The sequence below is a fragment of the Mustela erminea genome, chromosome 4 (assembly GCF_009829155.1).
Source record: "Mustela erminea isolate mMusErm1 chromosome 4, mMusErm1.Pri, whole genome shotgun sequence".
Classification (NCBI taxonomy): domain Eukaryota; kingdom Metazoa; phylum Chordata; class Mammalia; order Carnivora; family Mustelidae; genus Mustela; species Mustela erminea.
Window position 1 is genome coordinate 21,116,037 of NC_045617.1, and position 27,540 is coordinate 21,143,576.

Sequence of the window (27,540 nt, forward strand, 5' to 3'; positions counted from 1 at the left end):
TGTCCTGTTAGGGGAAAATGTTGGCCAACCTGTGGTATTAGGTGATTGTAAATATTTTCTAATAACAAAAGTTTGATTTTTTTTTTGCAGTGTCAAGACCTTCTTTATCAGGTCTTGGACTTTAACTAGAATGAATATTTAGAAAGAATTTAAATTATTTTCCCAAAGTGCTAACGTTATACATTAGAAGTTCTTGGTTTCTCCTCCCCTCCTTTTTTTTTTTTTTTTTTTAAAGATTTTATTTATTTGACAGAAATCACAAGTAGGCAGAGAGGCAAGCAGAGAGAGAGATAGGAGGAAGCAGGCTCCCTGCCGAGCAGAGAGCCGGATACGGGACTCGATCTCAGAACCCTGAGATCATGACCTGAGCTGAAGGCAGAGGCTTAACCCACTGAGCCACCCAGGTGCCCCCTCCTTTCCCTTTTTAAAAGAAGTTCTTGGTTTCATTCATGAAGACCATAGGATTGTTTTGTCTCAATTTCTGGTTGGATTTGAAATATCTCACATCTGGGTTTACTGGTAATTCAGAACACCTGTGGTATGGTGTTTGGCAAAAGGTTAAAGGCCAAGTTGCAACCATCCACATAACAATCTTTTGCCAAGCCATAGTGTTTTCTGTAATTTTAGCAGTAAAAACAGATATTTTTCCTCTCTCTTGTATTAAAAGAAAAGTAATATGCTTTGAGATGGTTGGTATAGTTGAAAATTAACTTGTTTTCAAATATGAAAAACAGAAACTTAGGGAATACTATCTAAGTCTAAATGTGCCTGTGAGGTTAGTAATCAATATGTAGTTGCTTGGTGTTCATGGTTGTCATTAGTTAAGATAAAGAAGTCTTATACAGATTTGCATGAAGTTATTCACCCTTCATGTCTCTGCTACTATAAAATAGATCTGTTACTCATTTTTAGTATGTGCTTCTTTAAAATGCTATAGCCATTGATCTCAATATCTAATACTGGATTCTCCTGCTCCACAATTGGAAATTCCCACTGAAGAGAATGTAAGAGTCCCTTTGATTTGGGGAGTTTTTAAAACTAGGTTAACCACTCATCCCAGTTTGCTTGGGATGTTCTGAATTTATACTAGTGTAATTATTAATAGTGTCTCCCCCCCTTTATTCTGAAAAATCCCAGTTTAGATGATAAATTAAGTGGTCAACCTGTTTATAATCATGTTGACCATTGAGCAGCTGGATATCTTTTAACATTTAGCATTTAACCAGCTTCTGCATTTATTCCGATTTTAAATTTCACATGGGAGTTGCTGATTGATGACTGCAAGACAACATAGTTGTTAAAGTGAAATTTAACTTGTATGCAGGCTTATCTGATAGTAAGAACCTAGATTATGTGTGTCTCTAAGGCTCAAAATAATTTGAATCCCTACTGCTAAAAATGAACTTATTATGTAGTGTTTAGGGATTCCTCAGTTTCTTTTCCAATCTGCTTCTCTAGGCTTTTCTTTTCTCATTTTCTCTCTCTTTACCATGAACACTATTTTTCCACCCCACTCATATACACTTGGATTTTCCTGAATATATCTTACACTTATTTCTAACCCCCATACCTTTCTTATGTTATTCCGGTTTTTTTTCCTTGCTCTAACTTTTTTCCTATCTATGCCTATTAAATACCTGCCCGTCCTTTGAAGTCCAGTGGAAATATCACTTCTGTGAAACCTTTTTGCCACACTTCCATTCGAATTCTCTTTTCTCCAGGCTTCCTAAGCATTTTGTTTCCATCTCTATTATGTCTTATATGAAACATGGTGCCCCAACCTTATCCCCAGCTAAAGATGGGGCAAGAGACTATATTTAATTCATTTAAAAATCACATTACCAGGGTGCTTGGGTGGCTCCGTTGGTTAATCGAGTAAGCCTCTGCCTTAGGCTTGGGTTATGATCCTGGGGTCCTGGGATCTAGCCCCTGAGTTGGGCTCCCTGCTAAGTGAGGAGTCTGCTTCTCCCTCTCTTTCTGTCCCTCCCCACCACTCATGTTCTCTTTTTCTCTCTCTCAAATAAATAAAATCTTTTTAAAAATAAATAAAATCACATTACCTATGCAAAACCATTTATTTACTAGGTGTTCAGTAAAAATGTATGTTTGATTGTTGGCTTATTCTCATTATTACTTTGGAACAACTAGGCCAGAAAATATTTTTAAAAGATACTTTTTCTGTAAGCTTTGTAAGGGTACTTTTAGTAATCCAATTTCTAAATTTATTTACTACCTTTAATTGTCTTTATTTTATCTGCATTCCTGTTAACACTTTTTTTTTTCCTTCAGATAGAAGTATATTCTCATTGACACTTTAACTGGAACCAAAAGTTTCTATTTTTCCTTCATTTCCAAGGCATTTTGCCATGTTCCAAGAGCTTCTTATGTTCTTTTCCCATTGCCATCTTATTATCGTCAGCTAATACTTGAAGATGATGAATTGATCAGTTGACTGACTACCTACATTAGTTCTCTGGATTAATCATTGCTTTCCATAGATCTTTATTTTGGCCACTATATTTTTAGAGAAGAAGTAGGATGAAAGTATTAAGGAGTTCAGGAAAGTATATCTTAAACATTAATCTACTTTGTACAGTTTTTCTAATGGCGCACAAGAAGAATGAGCAGGTGACATCACATCCCTGTCATTTCTTTTTCTTTCAAATAAGTCGAATTTCATTAGACTTGTGGTCTAGCTCTTCGGGCATGAAATCTTGGCTATATAAAAAATTTTTATTTTGTTTTGATGAAAAAAGAAGTTCACAGGAATTTTTGGAACCTGAAACCAAAAGGTGAAACCAGGTACTAAATAGCTTTCTTTGCCATAGCTGTTAATCAAACCATCATTTGTCCTTGGTGTAGTGACTGGGAATTGGGAAGTTTTGTTATAGAATTGTATTCAGTGCTCTGATTCATCTTAAACCTTTTGTTTTCTTCACTCCAAATCATAATTAGCATTTTATTTCACATAAATGAAATCATTCACTTACATTTCATTTTTACATCATTTCATGAAGGGCCTTCATTCATATAAATTATGAGCTAAGGATTGTGACTTGTAAACGAAATACAATAAGTCAGTTGGTCTCATCTACCTTATTTTTATTATAGACTAAGTTCTCAGGTCATCATATGTATGGTAGATTGATTAAGTCTGAAGTTAATCTGTTTTCACCTTAGGAAAATTAGGATAATAACCCCTAACTTGTAGGAGCATTTCAAATTAATACAGTATCTACAGATGCTCAGTACTTCAAGGTACGCTTTATATTTCACCATGTTCTTGTGAGATGGATGTTGTTTTAGAATACATGAGAATTCTAGAAACCTATTAGAGGGGAACCTACGTTTAATAAAACTGATCCATAGATTTGTTTATACTTTTGAAGAAGAGAACTCAAATTCTGTTACTTCCTCCACTACTTCATCTTCAGGAAGTTCATCTAAATTGGGCCAAGACACAGGGTATGCGTGTTTGGGCAGTAGGGGAGGTGGTGGGACAACCCATTCTAATGGCAGTCTCACTCTCGGTGTTCTACTTTTTGGCCCTTCAGTCTATGGCAATGACTTTACGTCACCTTGAATGGTGCTACCATAAACTTTCATCGTGAAATGAAATTCATGAAATGAAATGTAGTAGCATTTCATAGTACAGGAAAATTACAGAAAAGTACAGAATTACTAAATTGTGGTTTGAGGAGGAGTTTAAAGATTATGGGTTGAAGAAAAACTTGTCTTTTATGTTATGTTTTAAAGAGAGAGAGATTGATACATTTTCTAAGTAGGGAATTAGAATTGGATGATTTGACAGACCTGAGGAGAAATTCAAAAGGGTAAAAATTGCCCAGAAAGGCTAGAATAAGGAGAGTACTCTTCTTGGTAGTTTATAAATTTAATAAACTGAGGAAATTAATGAATAATGTATAAATTACTTTCATTGAAGACTGGTTATAATGTTTAATTATGTAGATGTTTAAGAGATATTTAAGAAATGCCGGGTAAATTTGAAATCAGCATTGGCAGAAGTAAGGATTAGGAGGGAATTTGAATTTACAGATTATGGAAGAAATGTCAATGTTAACTATAGATATTCTTAAAGATTTAAAAATATTTTCATTTGATTTAATAACATTTTAATTTTAGATATTTTTCATTTCCTACTAAGAACTCATTGGAAAGTATCACAGTGGTGATTTTGAAAAATATTATTACACCTGTGATGTGATTATATGTAGGTAGTTCCTTATACATCACTAAATTTATATGGTTAAAATATATCCTTGGAGTTTTTGTTATTTTTATTATTTATTTGTTTATTTTTAAAGATTTATTTTAGAGAGTTCTTATGAATGAGTGGAAAGGGAGAGGAAAAGGGTGAGGGAGAGAATCTCAGATTCCCTGGGCTCCATCTCACAGTCCTGATACCATGACTTAGCTGAAATCAAAGGTCAGGTGCTTAACCAGCTGAAACACCCAGGTGCCCCAGTTGTTATTTTTTTAAAATTTGGTGCTTTGGTAAAAGAAAAAGAAAAGAACACCAAACTAAGAATCAAGAGTTTATAATACTTCTGGCTCAGAGGCCCTTGGAATTTTTCTCATCCAGTTAACTCTATGACTTTAGGCACTCTGAATCTCTTAGCTCATATATAAAGTGGGCAAACAAACTGATTATCCATACAAGGAGTTACTATGGGACAACAAAAGGAATGAACTACTGATCCATGTGACATCCTGGATGAACATTAAAATTGCAGTGCTGGGCAAAAGAATTCGGGCACAAAAAAGTATGCCATTTTTATGAAGTGCTAGACAAAACTATTGTAAAAAATCGGAACAGTGACTGCTTTATAGGAGGTGGGGAGTGACAGGAAAGCAGCACAGGGAATTTTGGAGGTGATGAAAATGGAAAATGTTCCAAAACCCAATGAAGATATATTTGTCAAAATTAATGAAGTGTAGTTAGTATTTGTGCATTTTGTTATCTGAAAATTTTACCACTCCTCTCTGTGCCCACCCTATTCCCCCCACCCTGGAAAAGAACAGTAAACAAATACTGGGTGTCATTCTTGTACAAGGGCCATGCTGATCTTTGTATCACTCCAATTTTAGTATATGTGCTTTTCTCAATGGTAGTGGGTAGGAGTTCTGAAAGTAAGTACTTAGTTTTTTAGGATTTTGCAAACAAATATATTAAGGAAAATGGGAGCCAGGTTTCTCACTGTTGGCCAAAGAGAAAGAAGCATGGACATAGGGACAGTTAGAATGTCTCTAGGGTGTTGGGTTGGAATTGAGGGTTTGAGAATAATTTTCATTACATACAGAGAAGGAGGGATGGATAGATAGAGAAATATATGGTGTGTGTATATGTTTATAAATATATAAATTTCCTAGTATGTGCTTAGAGGCTCTAGGAGTAATGATACCTCCATAGCAATGAGCATACTTTGCATCCAGATCTTGATTTCTAAACAGTATTCTTCACTAAAAGTAATCAAGAGTCCCTTGAGAAAACTCAGAAATGAACCTAGAACATCTCGTTGTTCCAGAAAATTTTTTAAAAAAAGTGTTTAAGGAATGATGGGAATACATAAAAAAGACATTGAATTCTGGTTTCCACTCAGACATGAAAGAAATTGGAAGTCACCACTCTTGAGGTCCTTATATCAGGAACAAAGTTGAACAAACTAAAAAGCAACAGTTCTTCTTAGATCCGTCAGAGAACTAAGATCACAGAGTAAACTGGTGCCTCCAAAACTGGAGAGAGAGGCGAAGAATACAAAGGATCACAGCTTGGTGGGAGCATAAACCAATGAAGACAAGAACTGGTAGGAAAACTTAACTGTAACTGATTACCTGCCAGAAGCTGAGTGTGGATTAGCTTGATAGTTAAAAACTTTTGTGGATCTAGTTTTAGGAGGGCTCCCACGCTCTTGTGAGTTTTTCTTCCACAGGCTCCACTGGGTTTCAGTTAAGATTGGGAGGCAGGAGGATTTCCTATGTTTTAGTAAGAGGGGAATGGTAACCATTTTGAAATCAGCTCATAGCATTTTGTCCTCTCCCTCCCTAAAAGAAAAACTACCAGAGCCTAGCCAACTTGGGGACACCCAACTTCCTCTCTAGCCTTGCTGTGTCATCTGTGGATTGGGGGGGAAAAAAAAAAAAAAGTCCAGGAGCATTTTCAAAAGCCATAGCCCAGGGATACAGATCCACTGAAAGACTCAGACCTCATCATTGGATTATGGAGTACTTCCCCTCCTCCCACATTTTACCACTACATCAACAGGGCTCCTGTGTAATAATAAAGGATTAAAGATGAAAGAACTGCAAGGTTTGCACTTTGTTAAAGGAGTTTCTAGGGAGACCCAAGGACAACAAGGGTGTTTGAGGAAATTTTAGTTTTTGATATCCAAAGCTACAGTAAAGATAGTCTAACTTCTAGTCAGATATGGCAGAGATTTTGGAACTGTCAGACTGGGAAATCAGTATGCTAAAGGCTCTAATGGAAAAAGTGAACAACATGTAAGAACAGATGGGTAATGTAAGCAGAGATTGAAATTCTAAAAATCAAAAGAAAATAATAGAAATCAAAAACACTGTAACAAGTAAAGAATGCCTTTGATAGGCACATCAGGGGAAGAGAGGAGGGAGCAAAAGAAATATTTGAAGTAATAATGGCTAAGAATTTTCCAAAATTAATGACAGACTCCAGACCACCAACCCAGGAAGCGCAGAGGACACCGAATATGACAAACACCAAATCTACACCTTGGACCTATCATTTCCAAACTGTAGGAAACCAAAAACAAAGAGAAAATCTTGAAGGGAGCTAAGGAGAAAAAAACACCTTACTTATACAGAAAGAAGGCTAGGAATTACATTGGACTTCCCTTCACAAACCATACAAGCATAGAGAGTAGAAAGAAATGTTTAGTGTTCAAAGAAAAAAAATCACTAACCTAGAATTCTGTATACATTGAACTTATCTTTCAAAAGTATAAGAACTGTTAACTTGCCTTGCAAGAAATGTTAAAATAAGTTCTTCAGAAAAAAAGGAAAGTTAGTGAAGGGATAAATGAAGGTAAAATAAAACCTTTTATCTTTTTTTAAATTTTATTTTTTAAATTTTTAAAAAATATTCATTTGAGAAAGAGAGAGAACATGAGCAGGGGAGAGAGACAGAGGGGAAAGCAGACTCTCCGCTGAGCGGGGAGCCCAATGCGGGGCTTGATCCCAGGACTCTGGGATCGTGACCTGAGCTGACGGCAGACACTTTGCCATCTGTGCCATCCAGGTGCCCCCCCCCCCCTTTTTAAGATTTTATTTATTTGACAGAGAGTAAGAGAGGGGAGTGGAAGAGGGAGAAATAGGCCTCCCACTGAGCAGGGAGTCTGATGCAGGGCTTGATCCCAGGACCCTGGGATCATGACCTGATTACTGAGCCACCTCCCAGGTGCCCCAAAACCTTTTATTTTCTGTCTTTAATGGATATAACAGATAATTTCAAAATAATAGGAACAATGTATTGAGTGATCCTAGCTTATAGATAAGTGAAATTTATTTATTTATTTTTTTAAAGATAAGTGAAATTTGATAGCCATGTCACAAGGGGTAGGAGAGAGGAATTTGGAATACTGTTTTAAGGTATTACCCATGAAGTGCAGTATAATGTTATTTGACAGTGGATATAGATTAAATGTATACAGCAAACTCAAAAGCAACCACTAAAAAAATTCAGTTTTCTCTTTTAATACTTTAAAGATGGTGCTCCATTGACTTCTGGTTTGCATTATTTTTGATAAGTTTGGCAGTATGTTTTTGTCAAATATTTTGGAGTTCTGATTTTCATGATTTATACCTGCTTTATTCAGGCCCCCATATACCCAACTTTATGCTTAGTAGAACTAAATGGCCATAGCAGTCTGATACTATTGAGTAACTGAACGTAAGAATTTTCATAAGAAAATTTCTACTTAATTCATATACCAAAGTTACACAGCATTTTTGGAGGGGATGGTTTGAGGGGGTAGGAGGAGGGTATGCCGCTTCTACTTTTGACAGAGCAAATATTAAGTGCATGTGGTAGGTCAGTTTTAGTTTATTGTCTTAATGTTTTATTGTCTGAAGAAACTTTCTTACATTGACAGTTCTTAATCGTTACCTGTTTTTAGTAATGATCACTATAAGTAGAGCATCTCTCTGTAATTTGACAACATATCTTAATGTGATTAAATGTCTAAAATAATATTTTTTAGTATATTTTTTAATATACTTAGTGCATCATTAAGTGGAAATAGAGATATATAAAGTGGTTTTAGGGACTAATGGTTATATTTCTCTCAACTTAATCAGAATTTATGTGATGCAAATCAAATAATTCATTTTAATGAATGCATTAACACTAATGGTATATTCAAAATTAGGTCTTCTCATTAGAGACCTCCAGAATAAAACAATGAGTATGTATGGGCTAAAAAATTATGTAAGAGGTTTATTCAGATACAGTTTACAATTTGCCTATTCATCCAAGTTGTTATCAGTACTTCATTCCTTTTAATGGCTGAATTAATATCCCATTGTATGGATATTCCACATTATATTTATTTATCAGTTGATAGACCTTTATTACCACCTTTTGGCTATTATGACAAATGCTACCATGAGCATTCATGTACAAGTTTTTATGTGGGTGTAAATTTTCATTTATCTTGGGCATATAACTAGGAATGGAATTGCTGATCATATAACTCCATGTTTAATCTTTTGAGGAACTACCAACCTATTTTCCAAAGCAGCTATACCATTTAACATTCTTACTTACCAGCAGTATATAAGGTTTCCAGTTTATCCACAACACTTGTTACGGTCTCACTTTTTCATTATAGCAGTCTAGTAAGTGTGAAGTATATTTCATTGTAGTTTTGATTTGCATTGGTGGCTACTAATGTTGAGCATCTTTTACATGTACTTGCCATTTTTAGATCTTTTTGGACAAATGTCTGTTCAGATCCTTTGCCCTTTTTAAAATTGGGTTGTCTTTTTATTACTGAGTTATAAGAGTTACTCTAGACACAAATCCATTATCAAACATTTCTAAATAGTTTCTCTTATTCTCTGTTATCTTTTTACTTTCTTGTAGATAGTTTATTTTAAACTATCATAAAGAACGGTTGCATTGAACGGTTTACTAGATTTGCATTAATTTAATTACCTGTATTTTATTTTATTTTTGTGTCTTTGAAAGAATAGTAACTTTATCTTGATTAGCTATTAATACTGTTTTACATCACTGGATGTGAATCTTCAGATACTAATCAGATTATTAATTTTACTTTAAGACCTTGGATTACTACCTTGGATTACTACCTTGGATTATTACCACATAGATTAAGATTAAGATGACCATTCTGGCTTTAAGGCATCTGAAACTAAAACAATATTTAGGGTTTGGTTTTGTTTTTTTAAGTAGGCTCCACACCCAGTATTGGGGCTTGAACTTAGGAACCTGAGACTGAGCCAGTCAGGTGCCCCAAAACAGTATTTGTTTTATAAGCCAGAATTTTATTTTTAGCAAAGGTTAATAACTAGTTATTTTTATGACATTTAGTCTGAGAGATATACATTTTCTTGGAGATTCTGGCTTGAAAACACTGTTAGCAGTTTAATTTTTTAAGGCTAGCCTTTTTAGAAAAATGCGATGGTATACCGTACTGTGCAAGCCTTTAAATAGTACCCAAACTGATGTTCCCAGTCACTCTGAAAGTCAAAGTAATTACTGTTTTCCTTTCTGTAGTAATAACTGCAAACTAAATTACACATGAATTTTGGACATGTCATTTCATCACATTCTTGACATATTAATCATAAAAATATTTGTTAATGTTATATTTTGCTGCTTATTAGTTTAGTTAATTAGTCTAATATGGAAAGTTGATCCTTAATTTAGTCCCTTCTTGTTCCCTTGCAAATAGGGAAGATAGGAGGGAATTATAAATATCTTTGTTAGCTTTTGAGTAGAAATTATAAGGAGGAAAAAATAAAGGCAGTCAAATTTTCTACGAGACTCAGTTGAAAGACCTCTTAAGGAGTTAACCAATATGAAAAAGATGTCCTGTTGGTTCTCCAACAATAAATTCTCAGTTCTCTGACATCAGCTATAGATGTTCTGTAATTCAACTCAATTATGACACTACCTGAAATTAATCAGACCCCCACAGGGTCTGATCCCTGATCAGTTCCACAAGATCACCCCCACTTCAGATGCCAGCCCCAAAAGGATACCCAGGCTGCCTGTACTTCTGCCTAGCCAATTGCAAATTGAGGGATTCTCTCAACCCTCCCTACCCTCAGTTCAATAAATTGCTAGAACAATTTACAGAACTCAGAAAAATGCTATATTTATATAGTTTATTATAAGGAATACAAGTAAACAGCCAGGTGAAAACATACATAGGGCAAGGTTCAGAACGGTCCTAAGCTCAGCTGTTTCTGTGGAATCAGGATGTACCACCAACCAGGAAGGTTTCCCAAACCTCATTGTTCCAGAGTTTCTGTTGAAGTTTCATTACAAAGTCAGGATTGATTAAATCATTGGCCATTGGTGATTGAACTAAACTTTTAAGTCTTCTCGCCTCTCTGGAGGTGAGGTGGCAGGTAGGGAGTGGGGTTGTGGAATGAGACATAAAGACCAAGTACATATATTATGTTGCATATGCTTAGCCAGTGTGGATCAAACACCCCCTGTATTCTAGGTATTGAGGATAGGAAGAATAAGAAGACATGCATGTGTTCATGGAACTCACACTGTAGGTGTGGAGACAGAAACAGTGAGGTTGCACAAGTGGGAATTAGGTTCTGAAGCAAAGTTATGAGGTTAAAACCTTTTTTTAGAATTAGGCAGAATTTCCCTTGACACTCTCTTAAACTGTATGAATTCTATCACACTTTCTTAATAAGTCCAGCAGCTTAATTTTCCTTATTTACAGACACAGACACTAATCACTTTCCCTCAGCTGAGCTCTAGTTGAAATAGTTGGCCCATAAGCAGGGCCATGTTTAATGAAAATCTATGAACTGTATCATTTAAACAGAATCACACTTAGTTGGCACTTTCAGTAGGAGGTGCTTCCACTTTAGAAATACAAAGGAACTGAAACTAAGGAATAACATTTATATACCCTATCTCATGATACTAGGTCATAAATTTATTGACTGGGCATACTGACACGATTTAATTACATTCTCATTGTCATTCTCTTGATCTACCTCTCTACCTGAGTCTCTTTCCATCCCCCTTGATTCCTTCCTACCAGTAAATGCACATATGATGTGATTCCACTGTACGTAAACAGTGTAAATTCATAAATATAATAGATTTATATAAGTGCTCTGAAGACATAAATGAGGAAACAAGTTGTGCACTTAACTTTTGTAGGTAAAGGAAGGTGTATACAGTTGAACTAAACAAGGGAGCTTGTCCTTAAAGAATGAGAATAGGAGTTATGGTATTTTCCATCTAAATACTAATCATATTTTTTTATTGTCTTCAAACAGTTCTTTACATCAGCCATTTTCCTATTTCTTCAGTGATGATTATTCTGGTAATAGACTATATTAATTAATTCAAGGAAATAAAGTGAGCATGTTTAACATGACTGAGGCAAAGGATTCTAGTCCTCCTAATTTTTCTTTGGTTTATGATGCTTCTGTAAGTTCTCATTTTCATAGTACCCCAAATTGTACTGGCAAATGGGAAATGGGAAAATTGATACTCCCCATTGAGTTGAGGGCTATAGGGCAAGATATAATGTGTCTTCGACTACCTACCAGTTCTGGGTAGTTTTATATCTGCCATTTTGTTACTGTTTTCTCTGTGTCTTATGCTCTTGTTGTTTTATTCCTTTACTGTAGTCTTCTTTTATGCTAAATAGGTATTTTCTGGTGTACTATTTTAATTCCATTTTTCCTCCTCCCTCCCTTCCTTTCTCTCTCTACCTCTCTCTTTCTCTTTTAGTTTTCTTCATGGTTACTCTGGGTATTACATTTAACATGTTAATTTAAGACAGTTTGGATTAATCCCAGTTTAATTTTCATGCAGGCATACTTCATTATGCTCCACTTTGCTGTGCTTTGCAGGTACTCTTTTTTTTACAAGTTAAAGGTGTGTGGCAACCCTGCATCAGGCAATTCAGTCAGCACGATTTTTCCAACAGCACTTGATAACATAGTGTCTGTGTTACATTTTGGTAACTTGCCGTGTTTTGAACTTCCATTATTATATTTGCTGTGGTTACCTGTGATCAATGATTATGACTTGCTGAAAGCTCAGATGATGGTTAGCATTTTTTAGGAAGAAAATATTTTTTAATGTGTGTATATCATTTTTTAAACAATGTTATTGCACAACTAGTAGACAATTCTAGTGTGAACATTATAGTGTGAACATAACTTTTATATGTACCAGGAAACCAAAAAAGTTCATTTGACTCACTTTATTGCAATATTTGTTTTATTGCAGTGGTCTGGAACTGAACCCACAATATCGGTATGCCTGTAGTACATAAAAACTTTGCTCCATTATAACATTATTTATATAAATTATATCATTACACGTTATAAGCCTATCAACACAATTATATAATTATTACTTTATGCAACTGTCTTAAATGACATAGGAGAAGGAATTACAAAATACATGTTTATTATCTTTTGTATTTACCTATGTAGTTATCTTTATTGATACTCTTTATTGCTTAGTGTGGATTTAAGCTACTCTCTATTGTCCTTTCATTTTAGTCTGGAATGAGAGTCCCATTAGTATTTCTTGTAGCTCAGCCCTGCTAGTGACAAATTCTCTCAATTTTCATTTAGCTGAGAGCATCTTAATTTCTTCCTTCCTACCTTACCCAAAGGGAGAGGAAAGGAAAGAGAATCTCAAACAGACACCTCAGTGCAGAGCCCAGTGCAGGGCTCGGTCTCACAACCCTGAGATCACAACCTAAGCTGAAGCCAAGAGTGAACTGTTTTACCCACTGAGCCAGGACGTACCCCTCTTCTTTGAAATATTTTTAATAGCTGGTTTAAAGTCTTTGTCTAATAGGTTGAATGTCTGGGCTTCTTCAGAGACCGTTTTATTGACTCCTTTTATCCATGCTTCTCTTTATCTTACCATTTTTTATTGAAAACTAGACATTTAAAATAATTTGACAGGGGGCGCCTGGGTGGCTCAGTGGGTTAAAGCCTCTGCCTTCGGCTCGGGTCATGATCCCAGGGTCCTGGGATCGAGCCCCGCATCGGGCTCTCTGCTCAGCAGGGAGCCTGCTTCCTCCTCCCTCTCTCTCTGCCTGCCTCTCCACCTACTTGTGATTCTGCCTGTCAAATAAATAAATAAAATCTTTAAAAAAATAAAATAAAATAAAATAAAATAAAATAATTTGACAGGACAATCCTATTCTTCCCTATCCCCAAGATTTATTATTGTTTTGTTGTTAGTTATGTTGTTTGTTTCTTTAGTGACTTGTGTGGATTATTGGTCATTTAATGATTGACCAGGGATTTCTTTAAATGCATTGAGTTAATAGGTCTCTTTCCACCTTTTGTTCAGGGCCTCTGTGTATTTGCGTTTTGGTGCAGAGCCTCAAGGTCAACCATAGTGAAAGATTAGGGCCTTCTCATCCCTTCAAGAGAATGCACGCAGCTCCACACATGTGCATAACCTAAATTTCAGAGCCTTTCAAGTTCTTATGGACATTTCAGTCCTGAGCTTTTCCTTTTTAAGGTTTTTGTTCAGCCTCTTATTAGGGACAACTGGTAAAACTCCCTCAAGCAACTGTGATGTTAAACAGTTGCTGCTGATTGTTTTCCATAAAGATGCTGCAGATAGTACTATACACAGAGAGTGAGCTCAGAGTCTGATCAAATACAGTACTGAGAATGGAGCTTTTCACTTTTGACCAGGCAGGTCAAATAGTGACAGTTTTCTGGTGATCAGGCTTTTGGGGAACTGCAAATCTATTTTGGTCCCTCCAGCGCCTGCTTGGCTATCTGTTTTCACAGCTGCTTTGGAGCTGGGGCTGGGGTGCTGGGGGTGAGGAGATTGGATTAGGGCAACTTAGAATACCACAACGCTTGCTGTTCTTGCTAAGATTCAACTGGTTTTCTTGAATAAACATGTGTTGGATTGTCACAGGCCTTTTAATTTCTTTACCAAAGGCTGAAAAAGGTGACAGAATTTCCCAGTGTTCTTGTTGCTATTACTGAGGAGCAGGCTTTTAAAGGTTCTTCCTCTGCCATTCTGAAGTGTTTCTTGCCATTTCTGTAGACATTTATGCACGTCCTTCTCCCAGTTTCTGATCCAGCCTTTCATTGCTTGTGTTTCTCTTACACATTTCTCATGGACCCTTGGAGCTTTGTTTCCGCGGCTAACATACTTATATTTTCAAGTATTTGCTGTTACTACTCTTTCTTGCCTGGCAGCCCTTTCAGGGAGTCATTCTTTCATATCCCACGCAAATCAAAATCCTTTATTCCCCCCTTAAATATTACTATTCCTCAAGTTTCTGACCTATGCCCCTTCTTTTGTCTGTGTATTCTCTTGAGCATTTTTACCCATCTGTTATTCAGACTCCCAAATATGTCTTCTCTACCCAGATCTTGCTCTTAAGCTCAACATCTGTGTACCTCTCTCTCTTAAGCTCAACATCTGTGCTTAATATAAATCTCCATTTGGAAATTCTATAAACATCTGAAATTCCACAAGTTCAAAATAGAAATCAGCCTATTCTTCTTTCTCAGTTTTCTCTGAATGACATTTACATCTATCCAGTTGCCTAAACCAAAAATTTGCATCATCCTTGATTCTTTCTCTTTTACCGTACTCCCAAGTTCTAGTCAGTTACCTCTAAATTTTTTGTGCCCTCATTCCTTCTTGATGCTTTCTTCATCTCTGCTGACTCTCTCTTCTGTATTACTCTAGCAGCCTCCTAAACTTAATTTCCTATTAAAACTCTGTCCCAGGGGGGTGCCTGGGTGGCTCAGTGGGTTAAGGCCTCTGCCTTCGGCTCAGATCGTGATCCCAGGGTTCTGGTATCGAGCCCCACGTCGGGCTCTCTGCTCAGCAGTGAGCCTGCTTCCCCCCTCTCTCTTTCTGTCTGCCTCTCTGCCTACTTGTGATCTCTGTCAAATTAAAAAAAAACAAAAACAAAAACAAAAAAAACTCTGTCCCTAGCTTCTCTCACAATGTGCCCACAAGGGAACTTTATAAAATGCAAATCTACACAGATCACAGAATATACACACACTCTCACACTTACATATGCATACTTGGCCTTTCTCTCCATTGCACTCTTTGCTCCTTTCTAACTACATTTTTCCTGTTCCCAGACCATGTGTATTCTCATTTGCTTTCAGATTTTTTGTATATACCACAACATTATGTCTTTGTTCTTCCGTTGCTTCCTCTGGAAAGCCTATCCGTAGTCTTACAAAGCTGAGTCTTTTGGATATAGAATTGCTGTACTGTAATTGCCTATTGACTCATCTTTATCTCTGTGTAGAACATAAAAAGTTCATGAATTCGGAGACTGTGATTATGAGCAGCCTATGATCTAATACCTAATGGTGGACTTTGACAAAGTATTTGAAGACTAAAGAATTTATGTCTACATTTATGAATGAAAAAACCAATCATGTTTAACACTGGAAATACAAAAATAAATTAGACAAATGCATAAATAGGCCTTTGAGACATCTGGTTCTTGGGGGATATAGTTCTGTTAGTAATGTGGGATTATAACTTTAAACCAATGTTTTTTTTTTTTTTTAAAGATTCTATTTATTTATTTATTTGGGGCAAGGAGCAGAGGGAGAGGAACAAGCAGACTTCATGCTGAGCAAGGAGCCCAATGCAAGGCTCAGTCCCATGATCCTGAGCCAATATCAAAAGTCCAGCTGCTCAACCAACTGAGCCACCCCAGTGCCCCAAAGCCAGTGATTCTAATAAAGCCATGTATACTTCAGTCGAAGAAATAAAATAGCATGAGTAAATGTGAAGCCCCAAAGCATTATTTACAATGGAGAATATGAAGAGAAACTGTTTAACAAAGTTATATACATATGCCCTTTGTAAAGTTAATTATCATACTTAGTTTTTTGTTGTTCTTGGTGGTGTTTTTTTCTTTAAAGATTTTATTTATTCATGAGAAAGAGAAGGAGAGGGCGCCTGGGTGGCTCAGTGGGTTAAGCCGCTGCCTTCGGCTCAGGTCATGATCTCAGGGTCCTGGGATCGAGTCCCGCATCGGGCTCTCTGCTCAGCAGGGAGCCTGCTTCCTCCTCTTTCTCTCTGCCTGCCTCTCTGCCTCCTTGTGATCTCTCTCTGTCAAATAAATAAATAAAATCTTTAAAAAAAAAAAAAAAAAGAAAGAGAAGGAGAAGCAGGCTCCCCACAGGGAAGAGAGCCTGATGTGGGACTCAATCCCAGAACCCTGGGATCACAACCTGAGCCAAAGACAGATGCTTAACCAACTGAGCCACCCAGGCACCTAGTGGTGGTTTTTTGTTTGTTTGTTTTAATTTCTGGGTCATTTAAAAGCAGATGACTTCTTCCTACCTTTCTCTTAAAGAAATTGGAAATTGGAAATTTCCAAAATATATATAAGCAAAAAGAAGATAATCAAATCATTATCTTGTTTACTATGGTAAAGATATGTTTATAATTGAAATAAACCTGAATTAAATATATCATAAACATCTCTTCACACCAGGAAATATACTTCATCTGCTGCTGAGGTTGGCAAACTTTCTATAAAGGGCCATATAGGGGGCACCTGGGTGGCTCAGTGGGTTAAAGCCTCTGCCTTCAGCTCAGGCCAGGATCCCAGGGTCCTGGGATCAAGCCCCGAATTGGGGGGTGGGGGGGGTTTCTGCTCAGCGGGAAGCCTGCTTCCCTCTTTCTCTCTGTCCCTGCTGGCCTCTGCCTACTTGTGATCTCTGTCTGTCAAATAGATGAAATCTTTAAAAATAAAAATAAAGGGCCATATAGTATATATTTTAGGCTCTGGGGGCTAGAAGGTCTCTGTTGTAACTACTCAACTCTGCTGGTAGCAAAGCAGCAATAGACTATTCCAGATGTGGTGTGTTACGATAACTTTGTATTTATAAAAACAAGCAGTATGTGGAATTGGTATGAGAGCCATAGACATGATACAAATTTATCATAATTTAATTTATCTCCTATTTTTGGAAATTTGTAATGTCTTCATTTTATTTACTGTTGGTAATACTGTCTTAACATCCTAATATCTAAATCTTCATGTAGATTCTTGTTTTTTTCTTAGAGGATAATAGATGATAGAACACTTAGTGTTGCTTGGTTTATTTTGTGGGAATGTGAGAATGGGGAAAGAAAGAATAAAACTTTAAAGAGAAGCAAAGAAAGACTTTGCTTGGACACAGATTGAGGTAATGACAATGATATAAAACTTTAAAAATAACAAAAATTCCATAAATACACATTTTCCTTTTCATATACCAAGCTTTTCTATTTAATAGCTCTGTAGAGTTTTAAAAAAAATCTTATGTATATTGAGTTTGAAATTTGGGGGATGGGTTGCAAGTTACAAAATAAGCATTTCTTATTCAGTCTCCTAGTATCCTCTTAGGCCAGCATGGTTTTGATTGTGGTGACCAGTCAGCTTATTTTAAAAAGAAAAAAAAGATGTTAAGCTTTTCTGTTCTAGGTGATGAAGTCTCAACAGTTAGTGCGGGGATTGGCAAACTACTATCCATGGACCAAATCCTTCTCACTACCTGTTTTCATAAATGAATTCTTATTGGAATAGCACAGCCATGCCTGTTCACTTATGTATTTCTGTGGCTGTTTTCAGACTACAGTAGCAGAGTTAAGTAGTTGTATCAGACACGGTATAGCCCATAACGTCTAAAATATTTACTATCTGCTACTTTACAGAAAAAAAATTTGCAGACCTCAGAATTAGAGGAATGGTATTTGTTAGTCTTTCTGCTTATCAAAAGTGTATCTACAAAAAAATACAGGTAATTTTTCTGTGGGTAAACTAATAAGAATTTAGATGCACAATTTAAGAGACCAAATTAAGAGACCAAATATAGGCGCTTAAAATGGAGGAGAAAATGTGGGGAAATGACATAAGAAATGCTGGAATACAGAGGTCTTAATGTGTACTGTACATCTAAATTCCTAAAAGATGAGATTCACAGTACCCGAGTACTGGCTGTTACAGAGGCATCCACCTTAGTTATAGAAGCCGTCCTTACGCAGAATTGCAAAGTAGCCACCTTCACACAGTTTTGCCATGGTGTCTTTAAAAAACAGCAGTTATGCTATGACAGGTCTCTGTGGAGCTTTCCTGGAACAACTTTATTGCAGTTTTTGAGTTAGACAACATCAGTCAAATTGGAAAACCCAAATTCTAAAAATTTTTGAAACCTGTGTGTGTAGACTTATTCTCCCAACAGCAGTCTTTATCCTAAGTTTGCTGCCTTAATTCAGTTTGACATGACAATAAGAGGGGACATTCAGAAATTAGGAAGATAAAGAATGCCAGTTGCTTGCTTGCTTTGGATCCACATGTACTTAGACATAGCTTATTATTCTTAACCTTCGAAGAATCCTAGATCATTTAGCAGGGTTTCAAAGTAGCATAGCTTTCACTAATTTTATACAAACGTTCTTTAAAAGAATCCTGTGTGTGGAGCTCTTTGGAGCATAGTGAAAAAGCTTCTGGATTGAAGTCACGAGTTGTTCAACTACGCAACTAACTAGGTGTTGCAAAAGCCCGAATGTGCAGTACAAGCTTCCTAGCTCTGGACTTATATTACGAGAGAGAAACCATTAATTAAATGCTTAAGTCACTGATTAGGTTTCTCACAGCTGAATCTAATCCTGACTGATGGAGGTGGAGCAGAATAGTTTATCTTCAAGGTACTTTATGTATGTGTGGCCCCACACTTGTGTGGTGTAGAGCTGATGGACGGAAGTCTATAGAAGTGGTCTGTATCTTGTCAAGATAAAGCAGTGCTGTTATGGAACTGCAAATTTTACTATAATAAAGGACCTGTTGCCAAAAAGAAATGGAATCTCACATTGATTTTTACACATTTCTTATTCCTAGTTTAACTTTTTGAGTTTCCTATTCTATCTTGTTTCTCATCATTTTCTTTTCTGTGATACTCATTCTATATTAGAACCATTAAGTGCAATGCCAAGAATTCTTGTGCTGTTTTCAGGAGGTTGTTCTTGAGGAAAGGTGTTAAGGCACTGAGCCATCCCTAGTTGCTGGAGAACCAGAGGGAGGTACATCTGTGTTGATGTAATGACTGCAGCTTTGCATGGGACTTTGGGTTAGTCAGGGTAGGAAAGTGCAGTAAGCTGGGGACTCTTCCCAACACCTATGTCCCCATATAACTGTAATCCTTAGATGTATCAAAGTCCCTCTGTTTTCATAGATTTTTTTCCCCCAAGATACTCAAGGCTTTTACATCATTCCTTTCTCCTTAAGCAGTTACTCTGTTTTACTGAGGGTTTGTTCATCCATTTAATAAGTATTTATTAAGCACACAAAATGTGCTTTGTGTTGGGTCCTGGGGATATTATGATCATTCAAACACAGCACCAGTTGCAAAGAATTTTCAAATGGGAGAGTCAGATAAGAAAACAGGCATTTACATTACAAAATAAGAACTGAAGAGTTAAGGATTAAGGAAGCCGACATTAGATAGAACCAGCATGGTTAAATGAAAAGAGCGTTGATTTTAGATTTTATTGATCTGCTTTTAAATTTTGATTCGATTACCTAGTACGTATGTGATTTGGGGAAAGTTAAGCTTTGTGATCTTGCGAGGTTTTTATATGTTTTAGAACTGAATATATGTGAAGTACCTAGTTCAGTGCCTGCTGAATAAATTATTTCTGCTTTATTCCTAAGTCATATACCACAAATTATTGTAGCTTCAAAGCTGTGAAATAAAAAGATAATGTCTTTATGCCCGTACTTCACAGGAGATATGAAAAGTGGATATTTAAAAAAAAAAAAAAATTCTGTGAACTCTGAACACCCTCCCTATAAAGAAACTTGTAGAAATCAGGTTTTATAATTATTTCTTGTAAAATTTATCCAAATTTCCATTATTGAGATATATACACTGTAAAACTAGTATCTTAGTAACTTAGAAACTTATAAAATATACTATTACACTAATTCTTTTTTTGTTTTTTTAAAGATTTATTTATTTGAGACAGAATGCACAGTGTTCAGGGGCAGAGAGTCTTAAGCAGACTCCACACTGAGCGTGGAGCCCGACACTGGGCTGGACCTCATGATCCTGAGATCATGACCTCAGCTGAAAGCAAGAGTCAGACACTCAAGCGACTGTGCCACCCAGGCACCACACTATTACACTACTTCTGTAATCACTGTAATCACTGGTCTTAGATTTATTTGTCAACTTAAAAGAGGATACTTTTCTGTCTCCCCATCTTCCTTACCCCCATGGTTTAGCATTGCCACATGCTCTTAAACAAATTGTGGTTTATGTCCTGAATGGTAATGGATGTAACATTTTTCATGAGAGATTTAAAAAGCATTGTTAAAATTTAGCTTTTTTTTTTCTCTTCAGAGAATTAAGAAATTGCAGTATTTAGTAAATATAATCAGATTTGAAATGAAACAAAATAATCAAGAATTTGCTTTTAAGTGGAAAGGTGTTTTTTTTTTTTTCCCCATTCCTTTGAAATTAAGCAACATAACTGCTGCTAACAATAGAAACTGGTCTAACAGCAGCACAATTTATAGTTCTTCAGAAGTGTGAAGTTGGTAGTTGAAATCCAAATACTACACTTGAGAGGAGGGTATAGATCTTATTCCATTGTGTGACTGGTCTTTCTAATTTTGCTCTGCTGTATGTAATAACTGCTCCAGATTTATTTGTTAATTCTGTTACAGCTGTACCTTAAAAATAAGATAAACTGATGTTATTCACTATGGTGTTAAATACATCAACAGAACATAGACCTACTTTCTGTGTGTTTTATATAAATCATTCTAAATTATAAATAGAAAAAAAATATAAGCAAACAAATAGTTAACCTTCCTGCCAAAAAGGGAAAAAACCCCGTGAAGCAGAGTGGAATAGGGATGGGGAAGAAGCCTAAGGATCGTGTTGGCAGGGCAGTACAGTGATAGTGACAGCATGAAAGAATGTATATGTTCTGCCATCACTGCCATTCTCCCTGTTTGAAGCAGACAAATGGTATGTACCCAAGGGACCTAGGGACAGTGCTCTGAGGACAGGAACCACTTCTCTACAGCCCTGCCAGATTCATAAGAGTAATGGTGCATCTGTTTTTTGTTGTTGCTGTTGTTACTTAACCTTGTCATGGATACATTACTGTTTCTGTGGCACTTCTTTTGTGGGTTCTTACTCATACTACTTTCTTTCTCATAGCTAACCCTGACTGTCTGTTGGGAGGTCAGCCCCGTTTACCCCTTTTGCACCTTGCCCGATAAAACGGCTTCCTGGGAAGTGTGCATGCTTGTTTTTTCACCTCTCATTGTGTTTCCCCCTCGTCCCACTCCACCAAATGCACAGTTTAGGTATCTAGAGGTCCGTTATGGACAAATGATCTGTAGAGGTTTTCTTTTGCTTTGTTTTTGTCATTTTTGGTTGTTGTTACTGTTTTTTTCCTAATAGCAAAATTTTATTATTACTCTTCCCCAAAATCCCTTCCACATTATAGCAAAATTCCACATACTGGAACTGCTTTTACCCTCTCCTTTCTCCCAGAGCAGTCGCTGTCTCAGGGAATTCTCTTGTTTGAAAACGTTTATGCCAAGACAGGCATGCACTGATTTATTTAAAAAACTTTCAGTGAGTTTCTATAAGATTCATAACACTGTGCTAAGTGGTATTATTATAGGGCGATTGAGTGAAGTATGTAAAACCAGTGAGATTTTGCGGGTAAAATACTCAAACATATTTTCACCAAAACTACTATTTCAGTCATACTATAATGCTTATGTTTATAAAATGCTTCTAAATGTTCTGTTGTAAAACGCAGTTAATATAGGTGGCTTTAAATTATGGGTTAATTTTTTTCAACTCTTATCCTAGATAAGCTGTATTGTCATTAGAACATTTAAATGATTTGCATTCTGAGCTTGTAATGTTAAAATTTTAAAATACATCTCAAGACTAAACTTTATAATGTGTTACATTTTTAGGTCAGAAGACATGTCTTCATCTGCATGGCATCTTTCCTTACCTCTATGTGCCATACGATGGTTATGGACAGCAGCCAGAAAGCTATCTTTCTCAGATGGCATTCAGTATCGACAGAGCACTTAATGTGGCTTTAGGCAATCCATCTTCCACTGCTCAGCACGTGTTCAAAGTGTCATTAGTATCAGGAATGTAAGTATATGTTAACTTTTTAAATTTCTTTATTTGTATTTCTAGTACCATCCCAAGTAAAGAAAACCTGTCTGATTCAGAGATACTGTTTATTTTTCTTTTACTTCTAATCTAATGGAAGTAAGGCAAATTTTATGCTGTGTTTTTTTTTTTTTTTTTAAGATTTTATTTGTTTGTCAGAGAGAGAGCACACAAGCACAAGGAGGCAGAGTGGCAGGCAGAGCAGAGAGAGAAGCAGGCTCCCCACTGAACAAGGAGCCCGATGCAGGACTCAGACCCAGGACCCAGGATCATGACCTGAGCTGAAGGCAGCGGCTTAACCAGCTGAGCCACCCAGGCATCCCTATGCTTTAATTTTTTAAAGTAAATTTTTATTGCAGTGAAAGATGGTTTAACCTTTTCCATTTCTCCACTTCTTAGAACTGTAGAATTTCATGTGATTTATTTTAACATATTTATTGAGCATCTTCCATTTGCTAGGCACTATTCTAGGTGCTTGGGATATATTGGTGAACAAAACAAAGATCCCTGCCCCCATGGAGGTTATATTTTAGTATTTGGAAACAGAACATAACTTAAAGATATGACACAAAATAAATATTTATTACATGATAGTGCTATGGAACAAAGATGTAGAGTAGTATCTGATGGATTAGTAGTATAGGGTAGGAAAGTGGACTGGTGGCAATTTTATACAAGGTCATCAGGGAAGGTGGCATTGACAAGGTGAATGACATTTGAGCAAAGACTTGAAGGTGAGGGAGTAGGAATTACATGGGGGTGATCAGAATGGAGGAAATAGAGAGTAGGACAAAATGAGGTTAGAGAGATGAATGGATGGAGGTCATGTTGGCCAGTGGTTTTTTTTTTTTTTTTTTTTTTTTTTTTTTTAAAGATTTTATTTATTTATTTGACAGAGAGAGATCTCAAGTAGGCAGAGAGGCAGGCAGAGAGAGAGAGAGGAGGAAGCAGGCTCTCTGCTGAGCAGAGAGCCCGATGCGGGACTCGATCCCAGGACCCCGAGATCATGACCTGAGCCGAAGGCAGCGGCTTAACCCACTGAGCCACCCAGGCGCCCCATGGCCAGTGGTTCTTAAAGTATGGTTTCCAGGATCACCAACATCAGCTTTACCTGATTTGACAGCTGTGAGAATGCATCTGTCAGATCTCCAAATACAGCAAGCAAGATTGAACAACAGCCCCACCAGCACGGTGAAATCTATCTATCATTCCATATGTACTGAAGCTGCGTTCCGTACGCTATTCCTAACCAGTGGCTAAACCTGGTAAGGGTACGAAGGCAGGCCTGTTCCTGGGAGACCTTGAGAACTCTCTGAAATTCATTCTGCACTTTGATTAGAATTACATTACAATAGAAGACATTTCTACTGATCTTCCTTCTGTCCCTCTCTGATTCACATGGGATCAGACATGTTTTAAGTTTGGTAACTATCCAAGGCTCTCCTGGGGCCCTCCTCATTTTCTCACAGTCATTTCCCCTGATAAATTTCTTGCATATATTGGCATCTACTTCTCAGAGGACTCAGATTAACACATCTAGGAACTTACTTAAAATATATTCTTGGGTCCCATCCTAGACCTAATGAATCAGAACTCTGGTGGTAGGGCCCAGCAATTTGTGTTTTAATAAGCCTTTGTAATGATTCTGATACACACTGAAATTTGTGAACTACTGCAGTGGGTTGTTCTGAGGACTGACTTTTACTCTAAAGCTCTTACAGAAATTTGAGTAGCCACAATTTAACTTAAACTTGAAAGGATTACTTTAGCAGTTCTGTGAAAAGTAGATCATCGGGGATAAGGGTAGAAGCAGGGGAGGGCATTAGGGTTCTGTTTCATTAATCTGGGTGAGATGAGAAAACACACTGACTTGTACTTAGGTAGTAATGGGAGTAGTGAGACGTGGTCAGCTTCTGGATCTATTCTGAGGTTTGAGTCAATAAGCTTTGCTGTCTGATTGGATGAAGGTTGTGACAGGAGTCAAAGATGACTATAAATATTTGAGTCCATACTGCTAAAAGAATGCAAGGTGCAGGCAGAACAGGCTGACAGGGAAGATTTGGAGCTCATGTTAGAACATTTTGAGTTTGAGATGTTTATATGAAAACTATCTTAAAGTCTCTCTGTTACTTCCACCTTAATCTAGGCTTTCCTCTGGACCATCACAGTATCTTTTTAATGAAATTTCCTTCTATTTTTGTCTTGCTCCAGAGCCACGAGAGTACTCTTCTTTTAAGATACACTGAATCCTCTTAAAATCACTTAAAATCCTTGAATGGGGGCACCTGAGTGGCTCAGTGGGTTAAAGTCCCTGCCTTCGGCTCAGGTCAGGATCCCAGGGTTCTGGAATCAAGCCCCACATCGGGCTCTCTACTCAGCGGGGAACCTGCTTCTTCCTCTCTCTCTGCCTGCTTGTGATTTCTGTCAAATAAATAAATAATTTTTTTTTTAAAAAAGATTTTTTATTTATTTATTTGACAGAGAGAGATCACAAGTAGGCAGAGAGGCAGGCAGAGAGAGAGAGAGGAGGAAGCAGGCTCCCCGCTGAGCAGAGAGCCCGATGCGGGACTCGATCCCAGGACCCTGAGATCCTGACCTGAGCCGAAGGCAGCGGCTTAACCCACTGAGCCACCCAGGTGCCCCATAAATAAATAAAATTTAAAAAAAAATCCTTGAATGGCTTCATATTGTTATTGGAATGAATTTAAGCTTCTAACCACAGCCTATGTGATCTGACCCCTACCTACCTCTGTACTTAAGTTTACTATGCTCCATCTAGAAATTTTGTATGGGTCTTCTTTCAGTTCCTCTGATGTGCTGAGCTCTTTCCCAGCTTCATACATGCAATTTGCTTTCCTTGAGTGCTCTATCCTTCTCCAGTCCTTTAAATCCTTTACCTCTTCAAAGAAGTTTTCTCTGATTTCCTTACTTAAAAATAGGTTGTCATTATTGTTATTCTGTATCTCTGCCCATTCTTTGTTTCCTTCAGCACTTAATATAGTTGGCAATTATTTTAATTTTCGTTTACTTAATTTTTATGTATTTCTCCCACTAGCATGTAAGCTCTGCAAGAAAAAGGACCATGTTTGTCTTGTCCACCGTGATGTCCTTAGCACTTTGTATGGTGTTGGACACTTAGTAAATATGGCTCAGCAACTATTTGGTTGCATAAATGAATGAGGTACAAGTTCACACCTATCCTATGATAGTAACAATTAGGTTAAAGATAATTATCAGCTTTATATTCTAATTTTTTAATGTTTAATCATTTCTAAGGAATTTCCTATACATATTCTCATTTCAAAGTTGAGTTTCCAAACGGCCTAATAAAATGAATAGTTACCAGTCTTTTTTTTTAAAGTAAGCTCTTTCCCCAACAGGGCTTGAACTCACTACCCTGAGATCAAGAGTCACATGCTCTACCAACTAAGCCGGCCGGGTGTCCCACTTACCAGTCTTTCTGTATTTTTAATGGGTATTTTCTTAAAGGCATTGTCATGTTTTTAAGAATCCGAATACCTGAGGTGAAAGATGAGCCGTTCTATGGCTGCCATTCTCTTTTTCCCCTTATTCTAACTTTTTTCCTAACCTAGATCCCTTTTTTATTACCATACATTTTAGCTTCTATGATTATTTTAGTCCTTCAGTTTTTCCTACTTCTTTAGACAAGGTTGCGCATAACTACCAAATTAAAATTTGTACAGGTTTAATTCCAGTCCTTTTGGATAATGCATTATCCTGAGGCTAGGTCAAGAGATAGGATTAGGACTTTAGGCTCATTTCTGGAATTCCTTGCTATTTAGCTGCCATGATTCTAGAAAATATCCTAAAAAGAGATTCCTAATCCATGTAAGTTAATTGAGATCTTTTGCTATTCATTTTCATTTTCTTTCTTACTGTTATTAAAAAACACTTAATTGGGACGCCTGGGTGGCTCAGTTGGTTGGACGACTACCTTCGGCTCAGGTCATGATCCTGGAGTCCCGGGATCGAGTCCCGCATCGGGCTCCCAGCTCCATGGGGAGTCTGCTTCTCTCTCTGACCTTCTCCTCGTTCATGCTCTCTCTCACTGTCTCTCTCTCAGGTAAATAAAATCTTTAAAAAAAATAAATAAATAAAATAAAATAAAATAAAAAACACTTAATTATCTGGTATTTTTTAAGCATAAAATACCTTTTCAAACTCTGTTCCATCCTGCCTTCTTCCTTCCAAAGGATCTCCCTGTTGAGGAATTCTTTTAGCAAAACCAACTGAAGCCAACAGCAGGAGGTAAGGGTTGCCAGTTAGATTTTACAGAAGCAGAAAATTGAATTTATAGAATTTCCAGGCTATATTTTGGGGCCATAGATGTGAAAACAGAATCCTAGATTTAGAAAGAATTTTAGAGGTTTGATAGTCTTAACTTATATTCAGTTTTTGAAATTCATGAAATTTTAATTACAAAACCCTAAAGATCGTGAACAAAACCAAAACAAAGCAAAGCAAACATGTACTACACTGCACATTTAAATTTTCCCCCTATTTATCTGGCTAAAAATAACTCATGTCTCCAGGTAGAGAACTCTATCTATATGAGAAATACCATAGCAGGAGGAATAAACAGTTGAAATTTTGCCAGTGAGAGAGAATGAAATCATTCATGTAATGTGTCTTTGTTTCATGGCAACAAAAATGGGGTAAATAGTGGCCAACTAGACGAAGTGGTTAAGTGTTTTTAAAAAATAGTAGGGTGGGGTGCGGGGCGAAGAGTGAAGAAGGGTAAGGGATAAGGAGTGATGGTCAGAGAAGGCTTTTACGAGGAAGTGAGGAAGTTTCAGTAGAAATCTGAATGAAGACTGAAAACAAACCATGCCAGTGTTCAGAGCAAGCTTTCCAGGCAGAGAGAATGGCAAGTACTTGAGAGTGGAGTAAGTTAGAGGGGCTGAAATGTTGAGGATGGCTAAAGGAGGAGTGATAGGACACAAGATTGGAGTGAGTGGTAGGGACGAGATAAAGAACCTTTTAAGACTTGGTAAATGGTTGGATTTTGTTTTTGTTTTTGTTTTTTTAAAATAGAAATTGCTTTACAACAATCAT

The 27,540-nt window shown here is 36.9% G+C and overlaps 1 protein-coding gene and 1 pseudogene across 4 annotated transcripts in view; one reads left to right on the top strand and one right to left on the bottom strand.

Annotated features, from left to right (window-relative positions):
• The window catches only part of REV3L (REV3 like, DNA directed polymerase zeta catalytic subunit), a 182,232-nt gene that overhangs the window by 31,266 nt on the left and 123,426 nt on the right, over positions 1–27,540 (top strand). For all 4 annotated transcript variants that reach the window (XM_032337986.1, XM_032337983.1, XM_032337984.1 and 1 more), the window contains exon 2: positions 22,254–22,443. In XM_032337986.1, the coding sequence (XP_032193877.1) occupies positions 22,254–22,443 (190 nt within the window). The remainder of the gene's footprint in view (positions 1–22,253; positions 22,444–27,540) is intronic.
• Positions 5,034–5,125, bottom strand: LOC116589605 (annotated as a pseudogene).